The 27,596-nt window shown below is 43.3% G+C and overlaps 1 protein-coding gene and 1 long non-coding RNA gene across 4 annotated transcripts in view; one reads left to right on the top strand and one right to left on the bottom strand.

Annotated features, from left to right (window-relative positions):
* Positions 1–27,596, bottom strand: part of LOC138262066 (uncharacterized) — a 123,300-nt gene that overhangs the window by 19,721 nt on the left and 75,983 nt on the right. The gene's annotated exons all lie outside the window — the stretch shown is intronic.
* The window catches only part of NSUN6 (NOP2/Sun RNA methyltransferase 6), a 131,364-nt gene that overhangs the window by 32,753 nt on the left and 71,015 nt on the right, over positions 1–27,596 (top strand). For 2 of the 3 annotated variants that reach the window (XM_069211776.1, XM_069211775.1), the window contains 3 exons: positions 7,613–7,769; positions 19,068–19,149; positions 25,663–25,782. In XM_069211776.1, coding sequence (XP_069067877.1) covers positions 7,615–7,769; positions 19,068–19,149; positions 25,663–25,782 — 357 coding nt within the window. In that variant the 5' untranslated portion in view covers positions 7,613–7,614. Of the gene's footprint in view, positions 1–2,688; positions 2,799–7,612; positions 7,770–19,067; positions 19,150–25,662; positions 25,783–27,596 lie in introns of all 3 variants that reach the window. The other variant, XM_069211774.1, reaches the window with a different exon arrangement.

Raw genomic sequence — 27,596 nt, 5'->3', positions numbered from 1 at the left:
GTCGAAGTAGGGACCACAATCCTAGTCAGAGTAAGTCACAACACAACCTAAATTATCCTGTGTTCACCCGCCAGTATCCTGGCACAGAGCAGGCAGGTTTAACTTAGAAGGCAATGTGTAAAGTATTTGTGCAATAAGTCAGTGAAAACGCCACAAAATGTACTCCACACCAGTTTCGAAAAATAGATAATATTTATCTTAATAAAGCAAGACCAAAACGACAAATACACAGGTCAAAATATCACTTTTTTAGGTTTAAGTAGGTCTTAATCCATAGGAATCAATAGATGTATCTCTTTAGCACAAAGTACCAGGGTTGCATCAAAAATCTAGACGATGCGGGCCTTAGGGAAGATGAGGCACCTCCAAGCAAAGCGATGTGTTGATTCCTAACCGCACAGAGGAGGTGATGCATCGATTCTTCCCACTCGGGTGAGACGATGCATTGGTTTCTTACTGGCAGGGGAGGTGATACGTCAATTTCCAGATACGGAGCCTCAATTCCTCACTGTGGTGTGGAGTCAGTGAAGAATTGGCATCCAAGGACGAAGCGTGGAAAATCCATATGGGCTGTGATGATGGAACTGCGGTGAACCAATCACTGTGTCGATTCTGCAGGCGCGGAGATGATTTTTCAGCCGCGAGACAGACACTGTATAATTTTTTTTTATATATATTTTTTTTTTTCCTCCTCCTTCTTTCCCTGGCGCATTGAGCTGTGGATTTTCTCTTTTAGGTGAAGTGTTTGATGTCCCTGTGAGTTGGTAACTTTGTAACCAGGCAAGCTGACAAAGCCTTGGAGATCACTTGTGGTGGGAAGGCAAAGTCCTTCCAGGAGAGTCAGGGAGCAGCAGGCATCAGGGCAACAAGTGAAAGAGAAGTCCTTCCAGAAGAGCAGTCCAGTTGAATCCTTTGAGCAGCACTGCAGTCCTTCTGACAGAGTCCAGTTGTAGGTCTAGAGGGGGTTATCAGTCCATTGTGTGGGGTCAAGACATACCCTTTGAAGTGCAAGTGAGGGCCACCTCACCACCCTTCCTGCCCAGGAAGGCAGATGCAGCTGAGTGTCCTGCGTTTATGGCTGTGTGGTTGTAAAATAGGAGCTGTCAACCAGCACAGACCAGATATGGATTGAAGACCGTCTGTGAGGCAGTAAGTGCAGAGAAATGCCAACTTTCTAAAAGTCGCATTTCTAAAATAGTAATGTTAAATCCAACTTCACAAGTAAGCAGAATTTCTTATTACCATTCCAATCGTACCAATCATGCCACTCCTTTCAGATCAGAAATTACCACTTAAAAGTATATAAGGGGATTTCCAATGCTGGCCTATGAAAGGAGCAGTCTTCACAGTAGTGAAAAACAACGTTGGGTGACTTAAATAATAAAAGGGGAGTTTGAGGCTTCACAAGTAGTTTTAAATGGCAAGTCAAAGAGGCAGTGAAACTGCACACAGTCTTTGCAATGGCAGGCTTGAGACCTGGTTAAGAGGCTACTTAATGTAGGTAGCACAATCAGTGATGCAGGCCCACTGGTAGCATTTAAGTAACAGGTCATAGGCACATATAGTGCACTTTACTAGGGACGTGTAGGCAAACTAAATATGCCAATTGGGTAGGAGAAAAGGTTACCATGTTTAGGGAGGGAACTCAAGCACTTTAGCACTGGTAAAGTGTGCAGAGTCCCTAAAACCACCAAAAACGAGATCAGAAAAATGGAGGGAGGCAGGTTAAAAGTTGGGACAAGACCACCCTAAGGCTGTCAGATCTAACATATAATTTTTGCACGTGAAAAAATATAGATTTTGTACAGTGCTTTCTTGCATTTGAATACAAAAGATGGAAATATATTAGTTAATTGATGCATTTACAAATAGTATTATTAAGAGTCAATATATAAAACACTAATTATAAAGAGTGCCTAAATACTCTCTAAATGTATAAGCCAACCCAGTTGGTGTGCTCCTTTGTAATCCTAATATCCTTTTTGCCTTCAGCTATTGGTAGGTTATCCCCTGTAATACGGGTGATCTCACATTTTTATATGCTCATTAAAAGAAAACTCGTACACATCTAGTGACTGACTAAATCAGGCTTTATAAATTAAGGACAATTCGTTTATCTTTTGCCTTGCTCCTAGGCAGCAGGTAAGATACTTCTGCCTTTGTGCAAACCAGAATTCTACTGTAGTGGTTGAACGCACTCCACTTTCTTTAAACAGTACCATTCTTGTATGCACTTTGCTTACTTTTGGATGTTAGAGAGGTGAACGCCATTCATGCATATCCAGCAGCCCTGTATTGGATGCAGCACTGTGGTACCTCAACAGAGTAGTACAGTCACCACTGCAGTCAACACGATTCTCAGGGTGGCTGACATTATTTTATTATGAAATACATTTTTAGAGTATTTGTATGGAATGTAGGCCTATTGCATACATCAGGCATTAGATTTTTGCAGTAGGGACATGAGTGCATTTGAATGTGTTTCCTAAATAACTCAGTAAATCCAGTAAACACCCACATAAGCTAAAAGGGTACTATGATATTGTTTGATTTCAAACAATTGCAAAACGTTCCATTAACGAGTGTTGTTCTTGTTGTGACTAAAGTTACATTTGGTGCTGTAGAACATGTGTTCGTCCCCATGGCTTTGACTGATTTTCGGTTTCTCACCTGGGTTTCTAATTTCAGGAGGACCTTAGAACAGCATTCTTTGCAGGTTCTTGTTGGAGCCCAGTGTGGGAATGCAGTGCTAAGGGGAGCCCATGTATATGTTCCAGGGATTGTGGCAGTCTCCAAATGTAAGTAGTCAATGATGACTCAAGTTTACATATGATTTCTAAGTATGTGACGGTTGATGCAACGATCTACAGTCCTTTATGTGTCAGCTGTTTAGATATTGGGAGTGATCGGTGGCTCTTTAGCTTGGGAGAAGGTTAAAAGGATGCAGTTGGCATTGTTGTGGACTATAATGAAGTAAAGGAAAGAGCATAGAGGGTGACTCTGGAGGAGTCTCTTGCAGTGACCCTGTCAATCGAGCTATTGATTTTGGTGGGATGGCTGTGCAGACCGAGAGTGTGTTTTTGTCAGCACAGTCCTTATTGTTATAGACGCAAGTAAGTAAAGGCTGTCTTCTTACTTTGTCCGTAGTGCACTTTTCACATTCAGACCCACAAGAGGCAACTTAGAAAAGATGCTAATTTTATAGCCATGATTCTGCATCATGTCAAGACCATTGTAATTTTGTGGGGGATTTTTATTGTCCGTATGATCCAAGCCCAACTATAACGAGGAATTTAAAATGCACAATGTTACCAAAACCTGCGCATTAGAAGAAAGTGAGAGGCTGTTTAATTAATCCAGGGCACCACCTCCTGAGACTTTATAGTAGATTAAAGAAGTGTCCTGGAAGGTGATAATGCTCTTGCTGCAGCAGGCCCAAGGATCATCCTTTTAGGTTTAACTCAGTAATCCTGTGTTGCATGACAGCTGCATTTTCTGGATGGTAGTGCAGTGTTGTGTTCAAGTTTTACAGCCAATGCTATTTCAGAGGTGAAAGGAGAATCTCCAGCTAGCTACATCTCTCAGTCTCAGCAACCATGGCTGCATGCTCAGTTGGCAGTGCTCAGTCTTCAATTCCTGTCAGCGTTCTTAATGTTTGAAAAATTCTATATAAAGGGGATATTTCTGATTAACAATTTTAGGAGACGACATGCCTGGGATTTCATATATGTCACCCATTGTACTTCTTAATATTGAGGGAACAGTTGACCCGCGACGTATGCCACCTTTACCCTAGTATCTACTCTCTCTGTTAGACATAGCTCAGATTGAAAAAACAGGACTAGTCTCCAAAACCAGCTACAGCAATTAGATCGCCTGTTTCTTTCCCTGCACCAATTAACATGGTACACCATCAGTACTAGTCCCTTTTGGACGATCCACATTTTCCTTCGGGCGGAAAGGATGCATAGTGAAACTTTACATGTTACTCCAAGGCATAAAATAAGCTTTTTGTATATTTCAACCTGATCTGCACAGTGAGCACATTGTTTATTCTCTTATTGGATTTTGTCTTCCCCCTCTCAAGCCTCACTCCAGCTCCAGATCTCACTTCTTTTCACGCTTTCTGGCTATTTTAAAGCTGGCAGTTGATTGAGCCTCAGCTGTGTTCTTCATTTTCTCCCTTCTGGGGAATGTGGAAATAGAACTTAAATTTTTCAAGACGATTGCTCCTCTTCACCTTTCCTAATGCACTCTTGAGGGAGCAGCTTTGAGTAATAAGACCTTTTAAGCTTGCCAAGGCGTGGGCTGGAGGAGTGAGTAAGGGAATTGCGCAGAAAACTGGGATAAGGAGAGAAACAAACAAGAAAGAGGTCTAGAAGGTTGAAAGAGGAGAGGAAGGCAGGATGAAAATGTGTGGTGATGTTGATGCAAAGTGAGAAGGAGAAGAGTCAACACATAGGATGTAGAGTCCCACGATGTTTGTTTCTGGTCCAGGGACGACCTGGCCTGGCAGCTCGGGCTGGGCTAGAATGTTCCCATGGGGAGCAGGGTCAAGACTAATTTGCATACGGCTGGGCCCAAACTGGAATGGCATGGCATGGTGGGCAAATCAAATGATGGATTAAACCCTGATCTTTGAATGGGGGGGTGAATGTTTGATTTGTTTCGTATTTTGTCAGGTGCGTGTGTTACTGGAGCCAGTGTACACTGGCAATGGTTTTGGCTTGTTTGTGTTTTGCCTATATGTGCTTGGGATCAGTTTTTATTGTGTATAAATGAAAGGTGGCAGATCGATAGTACTGGAACTAAAGCACATTGGTGTTGGTCTTGTTTTGTGTCTCCATGCCTGAGCAGGTGTTTAGGGAAACAGGTCAGTGTTGCACACAAGTGTTAAATGTTGAACAGGCATGTATTGGTGACATCAGAGCGTGTAAGTGTAAGGAGAAGTATGCTGGTGCTTTCTTGCATTGGTACCTTAATGATGTTGGTTGTGTTTTCTGACATGGACAGGTGATGGAAAGGCAAGCGTTGGACCTTACCTGTGTTTGGATGTCTTGTTTTCCATAATTCCAGTCTGTGTGTATTGGGGACTGCTCTTTCAGGTTATCACATACTCACTGTTTAACTGTGAATGTGGCCTAGGTAATTACCAGTGAGGGCAATTAATGCATACATTTCACACATCTTTTTTTGTATTTCCTATTCTATCCTACTTTAGCATGAATCCAGAGATGGTGCCATACCCTCATGTAGATGCAAGTTGATGTCCTGCCAAGGAATCTTGGTAGCCAGAATAATGCTCTCTACATAGGGATGACCCTACTGACAGCCAAAGCAGACTTTTCAGTTGTTGGATACTCTTGTCCTAATCCTTTTGTTGGTTGTTGATCACTTAATGAAGCTGAAACTTCCTGATGGCCACAGAAAAGTGTTGAAGAGCATTCTATTGCCTTAAATTTGGTTTGCAGAGTATTTGTGGCAGTGAGACGCTCCAAGCAGCACGAAGGGACAGCAGCATAAGAGTATTCTCCACTGTTCAACACATCATTTAGAGGACATGTGTAGGGACTTGTTCCAGAAGAGTTCTTCTGGGTTGGAATTTAGTACTGTAGGTTAAGCATATATTGGATACCACAGATTAGTAGCAGAAATGTTGTTGAGCCTCCAAGTAGGATATCTCTTCCCTGTTTAGTGTCAAAGTTGTGCAAACCTTAGCTCATGTGCCACCTTTTGGGGTACCATCTTCTTAACCATCTGACTCATTTGAGCCCAGTGGATTGCTCAGCAACCAGACACACCAACTCAGCTTCAAGACATTTGTGGCTAAAACCAGCATGGCAAGCAAAGCACCAGCAGATGATTTTCCTTACTTTGCCTGTAGATACATCGAAAATGTATTTCTAAGGTACCTAGTTTTTATGCTTATTGATCCATTCTCCAGTCCTTGCCTGGTACAAAACTGCCAGCATTATGGCTGCAGAGAAGTCTTTTATGTCCCTGCTTTCCATGTCCTCACTGCTCCTTTCACTAGTGGCCCTACTACTGCCTTCACACCTGGTATATTACCCAATCTTTCCTGGCCAAAAAGACTTTCTGCAGAGTATGGAGAGCAGACATTTATTGTGCTAGTGCAGGTCCATGTGGCATTTTGATACAAATTATCAAAAATGTCAATAGCATTTTAGCGATTTCAGACCAAGAGCAACATGCCCTGCAAAAATGAAGAACTTTTTCATTGTTGCCATAAAGTTGATAAATCATAGTTTTATTGCATAAAAAGTTGAACAAAGCCAAGTAGGATTCTACAAGTGCAGGAATTTGCAGTGTTCTGAAACATGTGGCATTTTCCCCCTATTATCTTATTCTACATCTGTGCTGCCAGCCAGACTCATCCTGGACCTTCCCAGGATCACCCACTTCACACCCCACCTCAGAAACCTTCACTGGCTCATACCCCTCCCCTCCGTACTACATCCTCATAGGCAGACTTCAGGAAGAGACTCAAGACCTGGATCTTTGACAGATATCGCATCCCAGTCCACTGCGCAGATACCCCTAGGGGTGACATCGCCATGTTGTACAAATAACTTATTGATTGATTTCCATAATACTATTTTAAAAGCTATAAAATGGCAGAGTGATCTGTCAAAAATGCATCTTTAGTCACTGAATGGACTACCAGTTTTTTAATTGCATCCGCAAATAGTATGCACAGAAGCAGATGTGGGCTTTGTTAGTACATTTTGACAACAAACATCCCTTTTGACCATCCATATTTTGGAGGAGAGAAGGAAGAATTCTAGCAAAAGCAACACTCTTAGTTATTTAGACCAGGTTGTATTTTTTGGGACTTCTAGTAGGTTCATTGAGGTGTGTAACATGTCTGTGTATTGCTTAATTTGTTTGTGCCTGGCTTGTTTTTCCTGTGAAGTCTTTTGTGTGGTTGTTTTTTGTGTGTGTTTTGTGATGGGGTTGTTGTGTTTTTTCTTCTGTGAAAGAGATGGGATATTTCATGGATTGACTTTCCAGAGGAATGTTTTTATTACTTGATGCTTTTGCTGATGGCATGTTACAGTCTTCGAATTATAGGAATTACTGTAGACTGTCTGGCCACGTCATACTGGTGGCTGGCTTGGTTATCTTTGCCTGTATGCCATCTAACACAGCATCTGTGCCCTAAGATTTGAATTTGCTGATATAGTTAGTCAGAACGTGCCTCAGTGGCTTCTAGGTTGAGATTCGTCTACCAGTTTGTCATTACATGACTGGAACTGAAATTTCTAGGAAGAACGTAGTGGGATGGCATATCCTCTTAAAGATTTTTATTGTATAATACTCTGAAAGCCAGGAGAACAGTAGCAGTTTGGTTCGTTTCTGAACTCAAATTAAGATCTATTTTTATTTTTGTTTTGCATTTTTTGTAAAAAAAAATAAAATAATCTTTGGCTAGATTTTGCTACTCTGTGAAAATAATGTATGAGTGATTATACGAGTGAAGTCTATTGAGCTGGACAACTCACATCTCTGGTTGGACTATAGGAGTTGCACTAACTGGAAACTGTTTGCATGGTAGATTAAACTGATTACTTTGTCTCGTCTTTTACCTAAGGGATGAAAGCTGGCGACGTGGTCTCCGTGTACTCGGATATTGAAGGAAAGTGTAAAAGGGGAGCCCTTGAGTTTCTTGATATCAGGAAGGTGTTCATTGGAAACGGAATTTCAGAGCTAAGTCGCAAGGATATCTTCAATTCAAGCAGCCCGTTAAAGTAAGTACCCTGGGTATGTTTAAGGTCCCACATTAATTACTTGATCTTTTTATCAATGTTTTTAATGGCAAATTATTATTATTATTTTTTTAATTAATAGCTTTACTTACCTTTAGATCCAAATTGAACATGTTCTCAACTAAAGCGGAAAACAACTGTTCCATAAGCAATAAAACAGCTTTGACCATTAGTCCTGTTCTTTTTAAATCACATGTTGTGTTTTGAAACCTTTTGCCTTCTATCTAGCCTTTTATAGCTAGTCTTCTCTTCTCCCTACAACAGTCCTGTGTCTATGCCCTGCCCTCTCACACCGAGGTCATGTGACCACATTTATGCTCCCTTCACCTGGCCCTGTATTTTTCTAGCAGTAAACTCTCTCATTCTTTACTTGAAGTGTTTGTAATAAAAAAAATATATAGCTAGCTACATTAGCGTTACCCAGGGAATACTCACAAGCATTTCATGTGAAGCCAAAAGAAAGGATTGAAGTTTGAAGGAAAAGACACATTATTATTGCATACTTTTAAAGATGTTTTAGTCTTGTAGTCGAATAGGATAGAAACCTAATAAATGATGTAGACATCATCTGAACCTACTGTAACATCAGAGGTACACTCCTTGTCGCTATGTTTTTAGTGCTTGCACCACAAATGTCCTCGATATGTTCCTCTGCCCTGACTAAGTAGCCAGTGCAAGTCAGGGGCGTTCCCATGTTGAATTAATGTCCTTATGCCCCTGATGCTCTAAAGTCATCAGCCAATAACTGGAGCACTGGTGCAGCTGGGACAAAAAATCATGTAGTGTAGCACAGTACCAGCTTTACGAATCAGGACTCTGCTCACTGGGAACATAAATAGACCGGAGAGGCAGTATTTGAAATGAGATTCTTGGTCTATAACAACCTTCATGAAACAATTCCTATTCAGGAACCATGTTAGAACCCTAAGCAGGAATCCTGGCTATAGAAGGTGGAGGCCCCACTTAGTGCATGGGCTCACTCCCGCTAACCCACTAGCCACAGTCTTTCGCTTTCTCATCAAAACAGGGACAGACTGCCCTCTGCAGCACACGCATCTTCTCCTCTCCCTTCCCTTTCGGGCTACTGGAAAATGGTACCCTAAAATCTGCCCTTCCAGGGAGTCAAAATTCAATAGAGACCACAGAATTTAAATCTTTGTACAGCCTATGCACCCCCCTGCGGGGACAGGCACCATGGAATTGGAATGGTACAATGCCATTCCTTTTATTGGAGCTGAATCCTACTACCGTAGCCTTTTCCCTAACAAATAATAGGGCAGTGCTTCCTGAACTTTTTAGGACCTAAGCATAGGCTTGATTTAAAAAAAACTAATAATAATCGGATAAAGGTTAATCTGAAGGACTGACCACATCCCACTTCCCACAGTTATACATGTCTTTGTGGAACATCTGACCAGGATTTCCTTGAACTTGATTTTTTAGCACATTTCTTAGAGCATTGTCCTGTGGAGCTGCTGCTGTTTGATTCAAGAGACAGTGCAACCACCAAAATGAGAACATAAGATTGTAAACAGGAGGAATTTGATTTGTTTTCACAGTGCTGCTTATCCGCCAGCACATCAGTCTGAGATGGCAGCCTCCTCGGTGCAGGATCAAGTGCGACCCATAAATGACCAGAACCACTTGTGTCTTGTATTCTGTCAGAAATGAAGAGTATGAGCATGGAATCTTGGCAAAGGTTGACAGTCTTGCTGTGAATATGGATATCCTGCATATACAATTAGATTCATTAACGGACAGGATCTCGGGTTAGGAATGGGGCATTGGAACTGTGGAGGACATCTGGCAACATTTGAGCACCTGGAAGTTCAGGAGAGACATGCCACATGCTGCAGTTTCAGATTCTTGAGGTCTTCTTGAAGCCCTAGGTGGTGTCGCTGATGTGCAAATTTCTGGCATACACTGAGCTTTACGATGTATTTATTGTGGATTGGATGCATCTCTCCCACCCCTTAATGCTTCCCTTATCCCCACACCACAATACTAACCCTAAGCACCTTGTGCGACTATCTTAAACTACAATGATCATGATGCAGTGCTTCAAGACCCTAAAAATATTCTAGGCAAAATTCTTAAGAAGAATTCAGTGAGCTGTTATCCATATTTCATATTTCTTGAACAGCTTATTGGAAAATGCTTTGAATTGGTGAATTCATCTTTCTAGCAGCATGACACAACGTATGCAGAGCTAAACAGAAGATCATGCCCTGGGAGAAACCCGTCTCCTTCATGCATCTGTGTGTACCGTGAGTTGGATGGAGACATCTCTTCAGCTACCTTCCCACTTTCCTTCTTGAGTGACTCTGCCACACCTAGGTCATGACTACTAGTGAGTCAAAGTGATTATGATGGACCCCTGCAGTTATGCAGACTTTCACTAGCTCAAGCATTGTATGCAATAGTACTTTGCTATATGTTAGTGTTGAATTAAGGACTGAATATCTATGCAGTGGTTTATGCCTGTGATGTGTCAGGGGAGATACTTGATTGTTAGTTAACCTCCCCCAAGGGTGCTGAGAAATTTTCGGCCGTTGGGGAAAGACAGAAGGAACAACATAATCAAAAGGTTAAAAATCCATATATCTTACCTGCTCATAATGCCCGTCTCGTAGAATACAGCCAGTCTCAATTACTAGTCAGCTGTCCAAGTACCAATAACGAAATAAGTTGATTCATAGAAAGGACTTCATGTTGATACTAGTTGTGTTTTTTGTCAAAAAAGACTAATTTGATAGGTAGGTGAACATTACTTTCTCAAAATATTGTATCTTACCTTCTAATAGATCTGTCGGAGAGTGTTAAGATCAGTTTTTTCCCTAAATCACCATAATCATTCAGCTATCCAATGCCTAATGCTCTCACGCCCCCAAGTGTGCAGTTAAAATACTGTTAACATCATCTGGTAAAAAGTTGCACAGAAGAATTTGGATGCTAATGTCGCGTAGGCTCTCATTATCCTAATGAGACAACTGGATTGGGGCGGCAGAATCACTTGCACTGTGGGGGTTTAAGTCTGAACCCACTACAGGTGACACCTGTCGGCCTCATCCGGGTTTTGCTCCGGCTACTTAGCAGTGCCTCATCTCCACCCAAGAGCAAGGATGATTGGGCAACCAAGAACATGACACAATTGACTCCTGAGGGAAATTGTGGTCATTCAGATCTCATCCGTTTCTCTGTTACATTAGTCTCACATATGCAAGGTCAATCAGAGGCAGAGTATAGTTCAATAACGTTTTATTGAAGTAACTGCATCTTAGATAATAAAGCATGTAATGCAATAACTAGGACGATGAAGCATGACAGGATTAAAATTGTGACAAGGAGAGTGAAACATAAAAATAACGCTACCATATTGTCACTAGAATCGTTAAAAATAGCTCCTATCTAGGCAATGTTAGAGCACAGCATTTTGAGCTCTAATTCTGCCCTTCAGGTTCCCCTGGGTAGACATCATCCCTCATACCTGAGCAAGAGGCCTGTAGTCCACATAAGCAGCTGCAGAGAAGAACGCAGCAATCCGCATACAGTTGTGGTCATCTGGCTGGAATCTCCCTCTAACTTAAATGGGTCAAAATAGTGTTTTTATAATAAAACAGCTGATGTTCCAAGAAAGGATCCCCACGTAAGAGTGTGTATGTTTCTGTGAACATTAGAGACAAAGCGTACCACTTTTGCCGGCAACCTATCTTGCTGCAGCCTTGAGAAAAGCACAGAATGAAAGAAATGTCTTGTTTAAGAACGCAGTGCTGGCCTAGACAAAGAACATCTAAATAGAGAAAATAAAACAAGACCGCAAATGTGGCTATTGTTAAAATAATAAAACAAAGCTGAATAAACTGTGTCTAGGTTATAGTGCACAGCGGCAGGCCTAGTTTGCTTAAATAAAGTGTATGAAGCTGTAACTAAGATGGCTACACAACACTAAAATGTGAGACTGGGAGCAAGATCAGAAGGTTGGCGTTTGTAGAATGATTGAAAGTTTGAGAAGGGGGTGTGGATTTGTCAGTGGCACTTCATACAATATCTTTTGTACATCCAGATAACCAGCTCCTTTTTAGACTTTCTGTACAAAAAATAAATGGGTTCAACTCATGTTTTGCAGCATTAATTATTTTCTGGATTCACATGCTGTGGATTATTCCACCATCTAGTGGTTGTGTTCAGAATTGTCTCTGGAATGTTTTGTCCTTCTTCTATTTCTGTTTTTTGCTTCTGGTGAGCGTCAAGTTATCTCCATGTGGTATCCCCTTGTGACGTCATTGTGGGTCCTCTGGAACCTCCCACCTTTGGTCACCATCTTCAGATTATTTTTTTCCGCTGTTGGGTCTGGATGCTTGCTGAAGGGTCTTCAACACTTGGAAGAAGACAAACACCCAGTCTGCAACCTCTATTTGGCAATAGACCATCGAAGTGAGTACTGCAATGCTTGCCCCACATTCACACTGAAGACGCTAAGGGTAAGAGAGAGGCAGAGGTGAGCCCATCTTGCCATGCAGGGACAGCGAGATTTGGGTCTTGAGAGCAATGAGAAGGCAAATGTCGCCAAAGGAGCAGAAGGGGAACCAGCGGAAGTCGACCTGGAAATCTTCAATGTCGAAGCCCAGGGGGAACATGAATACACTCAGGCCCGAGGTAAGCAAGCCATCCACCTGGAAAAATATGTCTGAGTCACTTAAAACCGAATCAAGAGCCATGAAGGGAGTCTTGGCGTCGAAGCACTCGATGACTGCAACCATGACCTTAGACAATGAGCCCCTTGGAACCCTTGAAAAGGAGACCGCAGGAGGAAAAACTCCAGACAAGTCCAAGTCGTCAAAAGACATGCAAAGGAAAGACGTTTTGATGCCAAAACATGAAAGGTTGTGTTCAGAACATAGAAACTTGCTGACCAATCCGTTCAAAAAAGACTCTTCGATGTTGAAGAGAAAGACGTCAGAGAATCTCGACCCCAAACAATGGTCGGCCAAGATAGAGGAAAAAGTGAAGTCGGCTTGAGACCAGAATGGCATTTCTCTTACAGAAATGCAAAGACTTCAACAAAATACTAAAGGAGTTTACAATTCCAAAAAAAGCCCTGATGTCGAAAGAGCAGCGAGAGTTAAGCATCAAAGACATTGAGTCTCCCTTAACTCCAGAGCCTTAACACTAATAAGAGGAGGAACTCTTTTTTGAAGAGGAAGAGGAACAAATGGCGGCGTTGTATCAGGGTTCGGAGTACTCAGAAGCTCAATAGCAGGACTTTTAAAGACTCTATCATCTGAAGGAGGGATAGACTGCTACAGATCAAGACCACCACCACCAGAAGACATCAACATCTACAACCAGGTGATTAAAAAGGCAGCAGATAAATATGGTGTCTAATTAGAAGTAGAGAAGACACAGTCCTGTTTCTTATTAGAAACACTTCTGCCCACACAGGCCAGGAGTCAATATTTGCCCATGCTCGCAAGTGTGTAAGACCAAGGAAGGGAGGCCACATGCCAAGGGGTCACTCCAAGGGCGTAGAAGAAATAGAAGTTCTTCTCAAAAGATCCAGCATACATAAAAGGTTCTGGGCCACCTGACTCAGTCATTACAACTACAGCCAGGAAGAGGGCCAAAATCACATCTACGTCTGGTCCACCTCCAGACGGAGGAGAGCAAGAGAATGGATCTCATGGGTCAGAAATTCGAGAGAAGTGCAACAAATCAGTGGCAAATCACAAATTCTAACACCCTACTAAATCGCTATGCCTGCCAAAACTGGGAGGAGATGGCAGATTTAATGAAACGTCTACTGGACTAATACCAGAAAAGAATGGCACACCTGTTAGGTAAGAACATAGCCAACTAGTGCCTAAAGTCTGCTATAGATGCAGCCGACACATCAAGCAGGCAGATGATGACAGCTATCACACTATGCTGCCACTCTTGGCTCAGAATTTCCAGTTTCAAACCAGTACAGGCTAACATTCTTAATGCCTCATTCAGTGGCAAACAGCTGTTTGGGAGTCCAGTCGATGAAACCCTAAACCAGCTGAAAAAGGATAATGAGATGGCTAAGTCAATGGTAGCGATCCAGTTCAGAGGGAGGGAGTGAGCGAGGGGGCAAGGCCCACAGGAAGGGATAGCTTCCAATCTGGCACATCCTGCCAAACATACCAAGGAAGCAGTCAAACAACCCAACCTCAACAGAGTTGGCAATACCAACAGGCAACAGGATAGGCAGTCCTTTCGGGGCCAAACTCACAGAAGAGGACTACCACAAAGGGGAGGTTCAACATCTTCAAATAAGTGACTTAACAAGAGTCGCAAAATGGTACCAAACAAGATTGATGATTGATGAGTATAAAAACAAGAAACATAATCTACTACACACAATACCAGTAGGAGGAAGAATAAAAAACTTTTGTCAGTAGCGGAGGAAGATCACATCAGGCAAAAGGATTCTAAACATGATACAATACGAGTATTGCATCGAACTTCTAAAATCCCCTCCATCCAAAGGACCCAGGAGAAAGGTTCTTTCAAAGGAGAAGACATCCAGGATAATCAAAGAGGTAGAGGAGGTATTGGAAAAGGATGCAATAGAACCCATTCCAAAATTAGCAATCAACAAAGGAAACTACACAACTTATTTCCTATTTCCTAATACCAAAAGAGATGGATCACTCCGGCCGATTCTAGACCTTAGGTTTATAAACAAATTTATCAGAACACAAATATTCAAAATGACAGCTTTTTAGGAAGTCATACCACAATTGCAAATTGGGGAATACATGGTAGCAATAGCCTTAAAAGATGCCTACTTGCACATCCCAATGATCACATATCACAAACAATACCTCAGATTTGTGGTACACTAAATATATTTATCAGTTCAGAGCACCAGCTTTTGTAATCAAATCTTCACTAAGGGTATTATCAAAATGCCTAGCAGCAGTGGCAGAACATCTGCGAAGAAAAGGCATTCACATCTATCCCTACCTAGATGACTGACAGGTAGGAGAGGCACACACAAAAAGTGCAAAGAACATATACAGCAAGTAATGAAGACACTATACACACTGGGGTTCTCAATAAATATGGAGAAGTTATCCACGGAACCTGGACAAGAGAAAATGTTTCTGGGAGAAAGGATCAACTATATCCAAGGGAAAGTATACCCCAGGAACCAATGCACTGTTGAAGGAAAAACAGCTTTACCAGAATGGGCAAGGTCTGAAAGTGAGGACAGTGGGGAAGTTATTAGGAATGATGGCATCTTGCATCCCTTTGATCCTATATGCAAGACTACACATGAGACCATTACAGGAATGGCTGCAAAAACAATGGTCTGAGGCAACGGGGAGTTGAGAAGTTCTAGTGGTGGTCACTCAGAAGGTAGAAGACGAGATAGAGTGCTGGAACAGATCACATATAACATGAAGGAGAACATTTGCAGAACCAACTCCGACAGTGACAATTACAACAGACTTCTCACCTATGGGATGGGGTGCACACCTGGACAATCTCAGGGTGCAACTAGTTCGAAAGGAACAGGAGGTGATACAGCATAACATTCTGGAACTAAAAACATTGTTCCTAGCATTAAAAGCATTTCAAAAAGAGCTTTGGGGAAAGTCAATAATGATCCAAACAGACAATAAAACCACTATGTTTATATCAACAAACAGGTGGGGACACAATCCCTGCCTTTATCCAGATTAGCATAAGAACTATGGAAATGGCCAATCAAAAGGAATGGAAACATTAGGAATATCTTGAGTCAGACAGACTGAGCAAACAAGCCTTATGCTCCCATGAATGGGAACTCAGACAAATAGTACTCCAAAAGAACTTTCTGGACTGGGGAACTCCAGGGATGGATTTGTCAGCAACACCTCTGAATGCAAAATGCTAAAGCTTTGCCTCCAGACAACCATACCGCGCTGGTTAGGGATATTTGCATACACCTTTCCCCCAGTACCTCTAATACACAGTGTGATCAGAACATGCAATATCAGAAAATTGATACTAATTCTTGTTGCCCCACAATGGGTGACACAGATATGGTTCTCAGCGCCGATCGAATAAGCTCAGGGAAGAATTCACAAACTACAAAAGAGACAAGATGTATTGTCCATGGAAAAGGGAAGGGTGTTACACCAGTCTTTGAACGTGGCAGCATGGCTCCTGAGGACTTAGAATACAGACATCTAAAGCTGCCAGAAAATACAGTGGCTGTCCTAAGAGAGGCTAGGAAGTGCTACAGAGCTAAATGGAGAAGATACTCCCTATTGTGTTTTAAACAAGGTCTGTTAAGAAAAACTACAAAGGAGAAGATGGTATTAAAATATTTAACACATTTTTTAGATTGCAAACTGACCTATTCACCTTTAAATCTACATTTAGCAGCTATAGTGGCTTATATAAGGAGCCACAGAGGGTGAATCTTCTTCACAGTACCAGTGTGAAAAGGTTCTATGAAGGAGCATAACTGATTGCACCACAAAAGAAGGTACCGGCACCCACTTGAAACTTAAATGTAGTTCTCACACAGTTAATGAAGACTCCCTTCCAACCTTTACACAAAGCAGCTTTACAAAAGCTCACTCTAAAACTGCTTTTCTTGTTACTACAACTTCTCTGCGCAGAGTGAGTTGCAGGTGATCACATTACAAGAACTGTATTTTCAAGTACGCAGGGACCCATTTGTTATGAGAACTGACCCTCAGTTCCTGCCTAAAGTGATTTCTTAACTCCACATAAATCAGAGTATTCAAATGCTAAGTTTTTTCCAGAACCCAAAAACACATGCTGAAAGAGTGCTACATTCATTCGATGCAAGACGGTCTGTAATGTATTACACTGAAAGAACAAAACCAGACAGGAAAACAAAACAACTCTTTTGCAAACAGTTTTCTAGGAAGACCAGTATCCGAGAATACAATTGCACTATAGAGAGCACAAACGATTCAATTGTTTCCCAAAAATGCAAGGAAAACACTGCAGTCAGCATCTGGAGCTCATCTACAAGGAAGAAGGAAGCAACCATTGCCTTTCTAGCAAATGCATCCTTACAAGGCATTTGTATGGCAGCAACATGGGCATCTGTACACACGTTCACAAAACACTATTGTGTAGATATACAGATGAACAAGGAAGCACAAGTGGAACAAAAAATCTTACAACATCTATTGAGACAATGGCGGAATAATGCACAGCATGTGAATCCAGAAAATTCTTCAAGCTGCAAAACTACACCAACATGTAAGAAACTATGGCCCTCATTCTGACCTTGGCGGGCGGCGGAGGCCGCCCGCCAAAGTCCCGCCGTCAGATTACCGTTCCGCGGTCGAAAGACCGCGGCGGTAATTCTGACTTTCCCGCTGGGCTGGCGGGCGGTCGCCTTCAGACCGCCCGCCAGCCCAGCGGGAAAGAGGCTTCCACGATGAAGCCGGCTCGGAATCGAGCCGGCGGAGTGGAAGCTGTGCGACGGGTGCAGTTGCACCCGTCGCGTATTTCACTGTCTGCGCAGCAGACAGTGAAATACATGTAGGGGCCCTCTTACGGGGGCCCCTGCAATGCCCATGCCAGTGGCATGGGCACTGCAGGGGCCCCCAGGGGCCCCGCGACCCCCCCTACCGCCATCCGGATCCCGGCGGTCCGACCGCTGGGATCTGGATGGCGGTAGGGGGGGTCGGAATCCCCGCGGCGGTGCAGCAAGCTGCGCCGCCGTGGAGGATTCAATGGGGCGGCGGTACACTGGCGGGAGCCCGCCAGTGGTGCCGGTCCGACCGCGGCTTTACCGCCGCGGTCGGAATCCCCATTGGAGCACCGCCGGCCTGTCGGCGGTGCTCCCGCGGTCCTCCGCCCTGGCGGTCAAAGACCGCCAGGGTCAGAATGACCACCTATATGTTTTTACCCACATCATAGTGTTGTTTTTGGCAAACCTACGTTGCTCATGGTACAAACGCACTTTATACAAAGCCATTTTGAATCATCCCTTCCTACTCTCCTAACCTTCACAATTTGCAGGCTTGTTTCTTTTACTGTTGTGCCTTCACAGTGCCCCCAACTCAACCTTTTCTACTCTTCATCAAAAGTTGTGTTCAGTCCATTGGCATTCACTTTAATGTTGTAATCTCTTCTTGCTGGTTTACAACTGTGCACCTCTTAACTGTATGCCAGATTCAGGAGATGAGAACCATTGCAGAGTACCTGATAATGGTTGCCTCAAGCACAGAATAAGTACATTGTAATTTTGTAATGAGAAGGGAAGAACACATACAGCAGGAACAACAAACAGGAACCCAAACTATGTATAATTTTAAAGATTTATTAAAATTGGCACTCCTATCTAGTGTAGACAATATGTATAGATGTATTTATAAAAGCAAATAAAAATAGTGGCATTGAAAGCAATTGTAGGCTTTTGATGGTGTTTCAGTGCTTTGAATGATGGTACTAATCTTTGTTCACAAACACCTTCCTTCTAGGCCCCAACTAAGCTGTTAGCACTAAAAATGTGAGTTTCTCAAGATGGCCTATTTCCCACATACCATAGCTGAGCAAAAGGCCTGTGGTCCTGGTGTTCTAGAGTGCTACTCGCCATGTCTTTGTCTAAGTTGTGGTGTTCCTAAATGAACTGTACATGCTGGCTAACCACAGTAAGCCTACGGCCTTTACAAAGTATTTCTGCAGCTCACGCAAACCAAGTCTCCCAAGATCCCACAGATTCCTCTCTGCCTACTTCTTGTCTGTATCCAACTTAAATACACTATTATGATTATTTTCAAATGGGCGTGCCTTGCAATGGATGGTTTAATTATCATATTAGTTTTGTGCATGTTTACTTAATTCTGCGAAGTATTATGAATTATGTGAATACATATATGTATGAATAGCTTGTGCACTATCTATTATAGTACATGTGTTATACTTTTGCAAAAACACTAAAGGCAAAATGTGATTATAAATTAAAATGTGCCCTCAACAAAATGAATATATGAAATGCCTTTGGGGTACATAAGCAGAAAAGTGTCAGAAAAAAATAGATAATGCCAGAGATCAGTGGCCGATTGATCTTTTCACATATTCCGTGCCTTCTGACTTGCACAGCTTTTTTTTGTATTTTATTTAAACAGTATGACTTTCACCTTTCAGGTTGGGGACATATAAAATAAATGTATTGTTTTTAATTTCTTAGGTTTGGGGGTTCTCTTCATTGTTTTCAAAACTGCAAAATGTCATCTTTTTTTGTCACTTTATTCTAATAAGATTTTTTTCTTCCAGAGGTATAGGCGTGAGAATGACAGAACCAGTGTACCTCAGTCCATCATTCGACAATTTACTTCCATCCTATTTGTTTCTACAGGTAATCATTTCACTTCTAATTCATTTTATGCACAAATAATTAAGCAGAGAAATAAAACATTTTACATGTAATAAATGTATGAAAACCTCTCCATTAATTATTCCAGTCTGAAGTCTAAGGGCCTACTGCAAGCTTCTAAATTGATACTAGGAATTAAGTGAGAAGGTAAAAAGTACAGATATTAATTGGGTAAGAGGGTTTTGCACAACATTAAGGGTAGCAAATGTGTGTGTGTTTTTTTAAATAGAAGCTTGTTATAAGAGTTTCCACAGTGCCCACTAGACAACAGACTAAACAGAATTGTGATTAAGGGATGTACATCTTTGTTTTCCAACAGCCATAGATGTTGTTGAATTTGTCTTGCTACATTTCTGTTCTGCAGTTTGCTGTCTAACATAAACCTGAAGATTAAGCATTGATGAAAGGTATTAGAACCCTGCTCTTATGTACATTACCATATTCATTCTTGGGTTATCAGTGAACTACTCTGCATTCTCCTCTATGCCTTTAAGGATGGTCCATTTTTATCGGGTAATTCTGAACTTCCTGCTGGCATGAAACCTTTTTCATTCATAGAGAGTAATGACTCAAAAATACTATGAGGGTCATTCTGACCCTGGCGGCCAGTGGCCGCCAGGGCCACCGACCACGGGAGCACCGCCAACAGGCTGGCGGTGCTCCAATGAGCATTCTGACCACGGCGGTTCAGCCGCGGTCAGAAGCGGAAAGTCAGCGGTCTCCCGCTGACTTTCCGCTGCTCTTTGGAATCCTCCATGGCTGCGGAGCGCGCTCCGCAGCCATGAGGATTCTGACCCCCCCTACCGCCATCCAGTTCATGGCGGGAAAGCCGCCATGAACAGGATGGCGGTAGGGGGGGTCGCGGGGCCCCTGGGGGCCCCTGCCGTGCCCATGCCAATGGCATGGGCACGGCAGGGGCCCCCGTAAGAGGGCCCCGAAAAGTATTTCAGTGTCTGCCTTGCAGACACTGAAATACGCGACGGGTGCCACTGCACCCGTCGCACCTTCCCACTCCGCCGGCTCGATTACGAGCCGGCATCCTCGTGGGAAGGTCGTTTTCCCCTGGGCTGGCGGGCGGTTTTACTGGAACCGCCCGCCAGCCCAGGGGAAAACTCGTAATACCCGCCGCGGTCTTTTGACCGCGGCGCGGTAATTTGGAGGGCGGGATCCTGGCGGGCGGCCTCCGCCGCCCGCCAGGGTCAGAATGACCCTCTATGTCTCTTGTCTTTCTGAAAGCTCTCCATGCTAGGTGCCACATGCATTCTCTACAGCCTCATCTGGTGTGGCATTAGGCCTAATTGTGGAGGAAACATTCTGAACATGACCTGGTTCTTCCATGCTGGGTCCCAACTTTGTGGTATTGGGTTTTTGCTCCCAACTACTAATATTAGTGTTGTAATCGTGACCATATCAGACAAGATTACATTAGCAGCCACCATATGCACGATTACTAGCAGTGATACCCTTAGTGCATCAGGCAGGATTGCCAGCAGTAATGTAAAAAAGTCCTTGTCAATTTGAAATGCCTCTATTGGGAAATGCATAACAGCCATACCTGCAATGCCCTTAGAATCAAGGAAATTATATTAGGAATATGTCTCCATAACTCCACATGATTTACCACTCAACTGTCAGTTAAAATATATATTTTCTGAAATTCAGCTTTTTTTCTGTATGTATCTGCTTATGAATTCTGAGAATTCTTCCATTTGCATATCTAATACACTCTTAGTTCCCCGGCCTTAGACACTTAACATTGAAGGGTAGCTTTGGCCTGCTCAGCTACTACATGGGAGAGGGGTAGCTTCCTTGATTGATCGCCTTTGGTTCAGAATCAGACACTGTTATACGCCTTTTTCCCATTGCTATTGATTCTAGTTGTCTTTCAGATCATCAGGGAGTGTGGCCATCATTTGTGCTCTAACTGGCCTTATAGGATTTAATTATTTGGACTGCTCCAGCCATTCCTGGGTACCATGGCAAATTCTCTTGTCTATGGAGGAAAAGAGAGTGCTGCACCTCTACCTATCTTTGTTTGAGTGCATGACTCCTGAGAGGCTAGCCTTTACCCACGTTGGTCATTAACAGAGAACCTAGACACCCTGGGGTTTTCCCAGCGAGTAGAGCAGAAGCAAATATCTGAGATGCTGTCCCTGGAACCTGTCAAGAGATGAATCTGCTGCCTTGTTTTAGTGGATGATATTATTCTTGTCATCTTGTCTTGTATCCACAAGTAGACACCCTAGGTTCTTATGCATTGGTCTGATCAAGTCTGAGGATTCAGTCTTCACAGCGTATGAACTTGTCAGAAGACACCTTGTGGACCCCATTCACATCTTTCCTCTGAACAGGCACCCCTGCTTTTTTCAGACTTCAACTGGTCTTAGTCGTCAGACTGATGCATAACCCGGTTTACTGCTGATCACAAGTTACTCCCAGAAGACTTGGAGGCCTTAAAAATAGTGAATGTGCAAAATATGTTTCTCCCCCAGAACCATTTTCTGTAGTCAATTTGGAACTGGTGGCTCTCGAGGACTCACCAATTCTTTGTCTCAGCAGATTTTTCAGCATTTCATATGAAGAAATAGGTCATCCTCCTGACATTCTTCAGCATTCATGTGAAAAAAACTGCAAATCTTACACATCAGGTTTGTGTTGCACTTATGGTGGTCAATATTTACAGATTTTTCTGACTTGTTAGCCAAGTGGTGATAAGGAAAAAACAATTATTTCAGTAGCATGCATTGTTTCACTATACATGGAGAACCTTCAAAAAGTATCAGAACATTTCACTAGAGCCATGGAAGCTTCAGTGACATTCTCTAGTCCTATACCTGCGACTAATGTTTATCGTTTAGGTATAGAGACCATCTTTGCACATTGTGACATGCCAATACATTGAAAGATTTGATTCTCTTTATTAAGAAGGGAACTGTTGAAGTTGCACACACACCATGAAAAGGTGGTAATGGCTCCCTATGATGCATGTGCAGTACTGGCATGCAAAGGATTAACAACCTTTATTTGTAACCCATTAAGTGCTTAAATATTTCAGTGCAATCTGGAAATTCAAAATGTCTGCAGTTGTTGTTCCGTTAGACTAATAATTTCCTGCATTTTGATATAGGTATAGTTTTGCCTGCAAAGTATTGGAAACATAACAAACTGTTTAAATCTTTATGAAATGTTTTTTTTTTTTTTTTTTTTAAACAGACTTTATTAGGTTTTATACACATGAAAGACTTCGGAAGTCCTGAAGAACCCAACATAGGATGGATACACAACACCATGCATGTAGTACTGAAAAACAAATATAAAGTTTAAACAATAAAGATAACAACTTGCAAAAGTCAGCCACCCCATCCACTCCTACCTACCTCTCCCAATCGTCCACACGCCAGCCCATGTCTAGAGAACTGCAGTTGGGTGCCCAACACCCCTGTGCGGGCCATGGTCTCAAATGTCTTCATCGGCCCCTGGGTCCTGAGGGTGCATTGGTTCCAGAACAATTCCCAGATAATCCGCTCATCATTGCCAGATACTATAGTGTTTCTGAGAGCAACCCAGAGACTGATAAACAGCCACCTCTAGCCCCTTACAGTAGTCCATACCCCTCTTCCAGGCTGCAAGCTGTTCCAGTGCTTTGCTGTGTCACGTTTGGCGAGGGGAAGGCCCAGGAATAAAAGTAGACACTTATATCTATTTCCCCCAATGCCCTCTGTAATATATAGAAGGACCACCTTGGGATCTTGTGGTAGAGTCAAGGAGAGATCCTCACCTAGACAAGAGAGTATCCTGCACCAAAACACATCTAATGTCAAACAGCTCCATACAGAATGTAGGAAAGTACCCTCAGGAGCTCCACAGCAGAGACATTGAGGTGAAGCCACCAGACCTTTGTGCCACAGGTGATGACGTGTATTATAGGCCCTGTGTAAGTATTTAAATTGGATATGAGGGAGGCAGGTCAAGACTGAAGGGTGGGAAGTGTATCAATGCTATTATTAACCAGGGTACAGTAGATTTTAGTAATTTTGTGTGATTTGAGGTCTCCCAGGAGGAGCTTGCCCTCTAGGGGGTTGAATTCTGGGAGGTTCGAGAGGTGTCCTATATAGTGGTGAGAGCGTTTCGGAGTTGGAGGTTTCAGTGGAATTGGTTCCGATGGAGATTGAATTTAGACAGCAGGTCCTGATATGATTTCAGCACAATGCTCTGCATAATGTCATCTAGTGTTGAGATCCCAGGGCCAGAAGCCTTCTAGCTGGGACCCCTAAGGTAGCATACGGCCCTGCCAAAGTGTTGCCTGATCCATCAGTCGACCCCACCACCCCTTGCCCGGAGGGCGCTCCACCAAAGTCCCTATCTCAGAAGCCGATGGCAGGAACACCCCCGCCGTGGAACTATGACATGATGGGTGTATCATTCATGGCCCACTTCTCTAATGCATAAGCAGGATCATCCTGTGGTTCGTACCGCCAGTCATTGATGACCAGGAGGTGAGAGGCGGTGTAGTAGGCATCGATGTTGGCTGCGGCAATGCCCCCGCAGTAGGTTGCCTCAAAACAGGTCATAAGAGCAATCCAGGGTGTCCCCCCACACCCAAAGGAAATCCGTAAGAATAGAATCGATCAGCCTGAACCAGGCTTGAGGTATAGGGTAAGGGAAGTTCTGAAGTTGATACAATAAATGAGAGAGGGACACCATTTTAAATATCGCTGACCTGCCCATTGACGATAGAGGACGATGCGACCAGGTCCTGACCTCGTCCTTCACATGTGCAAATGCGGGGGACAGATTTTGATCCCATGCTACTGTCTGATCCAGGGAGAAGAAAACACCCAAGTATTTAAACCTTCCAGCCGCACACGCCAGGCCCAGGGCCCATTCAGTGGGGCTGCTATAACCATTGACCGGAAACGCTTTGGATTTAGTGGCCTTTATATAGAGGCCCAAGGTGTTCCTGAATAGCTGCATAATTTGTACTAGGCGAGGCCCCGTAATCTCCAGATCAGTAAGGAAGAAGAGGATATCATTTGCATAGAGAGCAATTCTATCAGAGTCCGTGACCACATTCAAAACCACACACCTGGGCATCCATTCTAACCCACACTGCAAGGGGCTCCACTGCTATCATAAAGAGGAGTGGGAAGAGTGGGCAACCCTGTCTCGTCCCCCGAGCGATCGGGAAGGGCCTTGACACCACGCCGCCACCCTGACTGTCGGGGACAGGTCTGTGTAAAGGAGCCGTACATCCAAGAGGAATTTGGGGCCGAAATTCAGCCTCTGAAGAAGGGCAAAAAGATAATCCCACTGGACAGAGTCACATGCTCTGTCCATGTCCACGAAGAGCAGGGCTGTCAGCCTCTCAAGGTGGTCCGCCATGGCCAACGCATTATGAACCAGACGAGTGTTGTGTTGTGTAGCTCGGTGGGGCATAAAGCCAGACTGGCGAGGAGCTTCACCTCCGTGTTAAGGAGGGAAATCCGGCGGTGCAAAGTCTTCTCTTCGAGAGGCCTACCTGATTTGAGAAAGACCACTATCTCGGCCTGGCGCCAGTCCAATAGAAGGGGCTCTTCCTGGATTATGCCTGAAGTACATTTAAGAGATTAGTGACTAACCGTTTCATAAAGGCTTAAAGTATTCTCACAGGAGCCGGTTAGGACCTGGGGCCCTCCCCATCTGCATCTCAGACAGGGTCAAGGCCACTTCCTCAGCTATAATATCCTCCTCTAGAAAGCTCTGGCTGTGGCAGAGAGAGTACTGAGTGGAAGGGCCTCAAAGAACTCAAGAATCTGGTCAAGGGATAGGGTATCTCTACAAGCGTATAACGATTTGGAATAGGAGGTAAAGCCCTGGGCCACCTCCCATAGCACCAACATCTGTCCCCCATCGTCTCTAATCACCAGCATTGCGGAGTGCTCTTGGGCTGACTGACAGAAGCTATGTAGGATTTTGCTGGACTTGTTCCCCCACTGATGCAGGCGGCTTTGGGCCACAACGAATTGTGATTTTTATCACTAAAAACAAATGCCTGCTACCAAAATAACTTTTTAATTTTTTTGTGGTTTTATATAGCGGGAATCGACCCGAAGGTACTGGAGCACTTTACATGAGCACCAGTTACATTACACAGTGACATGTTCATTTTTGGTTGTTGGATGTTGAGCTGACGATTCCCCAGATCCAAAGTCGGCAGCTCTGACCATTACGCCACATCCTTTCAAAACAAACAATTTGCATGAGATTTCCACCATGAGTACTTTTCTTTTAAATGGTTTTTAAATTACTTTTCCCCACGATCCTTTTTGCTAGACGTTTTGATAAAACATTGCAGACTTCGTAAATTGTTGAACTTTTTTAGTATAAGCATACTTACTTTGTGTCACAGTGTTTAAAATCATTAATATTTTGTTCCCAATACATGAACTCACTGCACACTCATGTGACTATGCGAGTCCTAATTGTATTTTTCTTTTCTGAAATTCTCTAAGCCAGAACTTGCCCTCTGTCGTTGTGAGCCATGTTTTGAACCCTCAACCTGGGGAAAGGGTACTAGACATGTGTGCTGCCCCTGGAGGAAAGACAACACATATTGCAACATTAATGGATGATCAGGTAGGCTCGGTCAGTGGTTTGGCACACGTTTTTCTGTTATGTGTACGAAACAATGATGGTCTACTGTAATTAAGCTGATTTTCTATGTCCATGTGGCTCTTAAGAGTACAAATGTAGAGGTTGGTACATATCCTAATCTTAAAAGATGGAGTGACAATAATTTATTGTGGGTTTGCTCTGCTTCCCAAAACATTTATACTTATCACAGAACAGAGAACGCACTGAAATAGAACAGTTTGTTTTGCTCATTCGTTTAGCCAACCCTTAAGGTTTTCATGCACTTTTTCGTTTTAGTAGCATGCTTCATTATCAAGTCTTTGCCTGGATACAATCTGTATCATGGCAGGCTCAGCCTTGATAGTAAAGGAAACTTTTTGGATCAAGGGAGGGATCTATAATTAAAACTGATTAGGGATAACCTATTTTTTCATGTGAAATTTTATTTCTGGGTATCATGACGTAATTAAAAACAGAATGCAATGCAATTGGAGGAGTTCATTAGCTCCAACACATTGGGTCTACATGATTCAGCCACAGCATATTCCTACTGGTCAATGCACTTTGGTTAGGACCAATTTTTTTTAGCCGTTCGTCATTTTCTATTTGGGTTTAGAATGTATTAAACACTCACAAGTACTTCTCTGTTTTCACCATTCATACTCATACAACCACACCACTCATCCAAACCCTCCTGAGTGACTTCCTCAGTGAAGGTTTTTAGAGATGTAACTGCTGAGCCCTATAGGAGGTCCTAGTAGTCGCAGTAGTCATAGGATGTAGACCGGCCCAGTAGTCGCACTGACATCAAAGTTCCAGGCCATGTGGTACCTAGTACATTTCACTGATCCCAGCATACATGTAGACTGCAGCTGTTGGAGCTAATAAAGTCCTCTCCGAGGAGCTGATTCCACAGCTAATCCTGATGCACCCCCAATTCCCAAGGCCACGGTGACATCTCCATGGACTGAGACTTTCAGAGAAGCCATGTTTAGAATCCTTAGCATCCTTCTGGATTCCTGTTGCCCCACAGATCCGTGAATGCCTCCAGTCGGATTACCGAACACTGATCCTTCCTCTGCCCGATCTGTTGCTTCTGAGCCCATTTCGCCTCATCTTCAACTCTGGGGCCAACTTCAAATCTGGCACCTTCATCCAAGACAGTTTCGGTCACGGTAACCCCCTGTTACTGTGACACCAGTGCTGGAGAAGGACACTGTTCCTATTGTCTGACTCCAAACGGATTTTTTTGTCAACCCCCAACTGAAGTTGTGTCCTGGAACAGTTCAATCGCAGCTTGTACAGCCTCATTCTGACAAAACATTACCTTTCCCTAGGAGCCACCCTTTCGTGCTCCAGCTATGTTTTAGATAAGATGCTGACCAAAGTCAACTAGCTTTCGTGAAAACGGGTATAAATTGCTCCCACAGTTTCTACAAGGACCTCCAAGACGGCCTCCTGGTCCCTCAACTGAAGAGACAGCCTTTTTTGCTGTGGTCATCAGATGCACAACTCAAGTCATGGACTTACATATACCTACTATTGAGGTAAGAAACAGTTCCTTTATGGAAATTTTATAACCTAGGCAGTCTTTGTCGAAGTCCTTGTTAACTTTCAACAAATCCCTGACTTACACTCTTATGGGTACCTTGCTGTTACCCACCTGTGAATTTACAGGTGGCTAGTAGCTACAGGACTGCTCCTGATAATCCTGCTTTCCTGATACAACACCCTACACCTGAGAGCCTGGTAGTTCAGACATCCACCAGCAAAATAAATCCCAATTCTCCAGTTAAGGAGCCGAAAAGAATTGAGGC

The sequence above is a fragment of the Pleurodeles waltl genome, chromosome 10 (genome assembly GCF_031143425.1).
Source record: "Pleurodeles waltl isolate 20211129_DDA chromosome 10, aPleWal1.hap1.20221129, whole genome shotgun sequence".
NCBI lineage: Eukaryota > Metazoa > Chordata > Amphibia > Caudata > Salamandridae > Pleurodeles > Pleurodeles waltl.
This window is presented reverse-complemented; position numbering and strand designations above follow the sequence as displayed.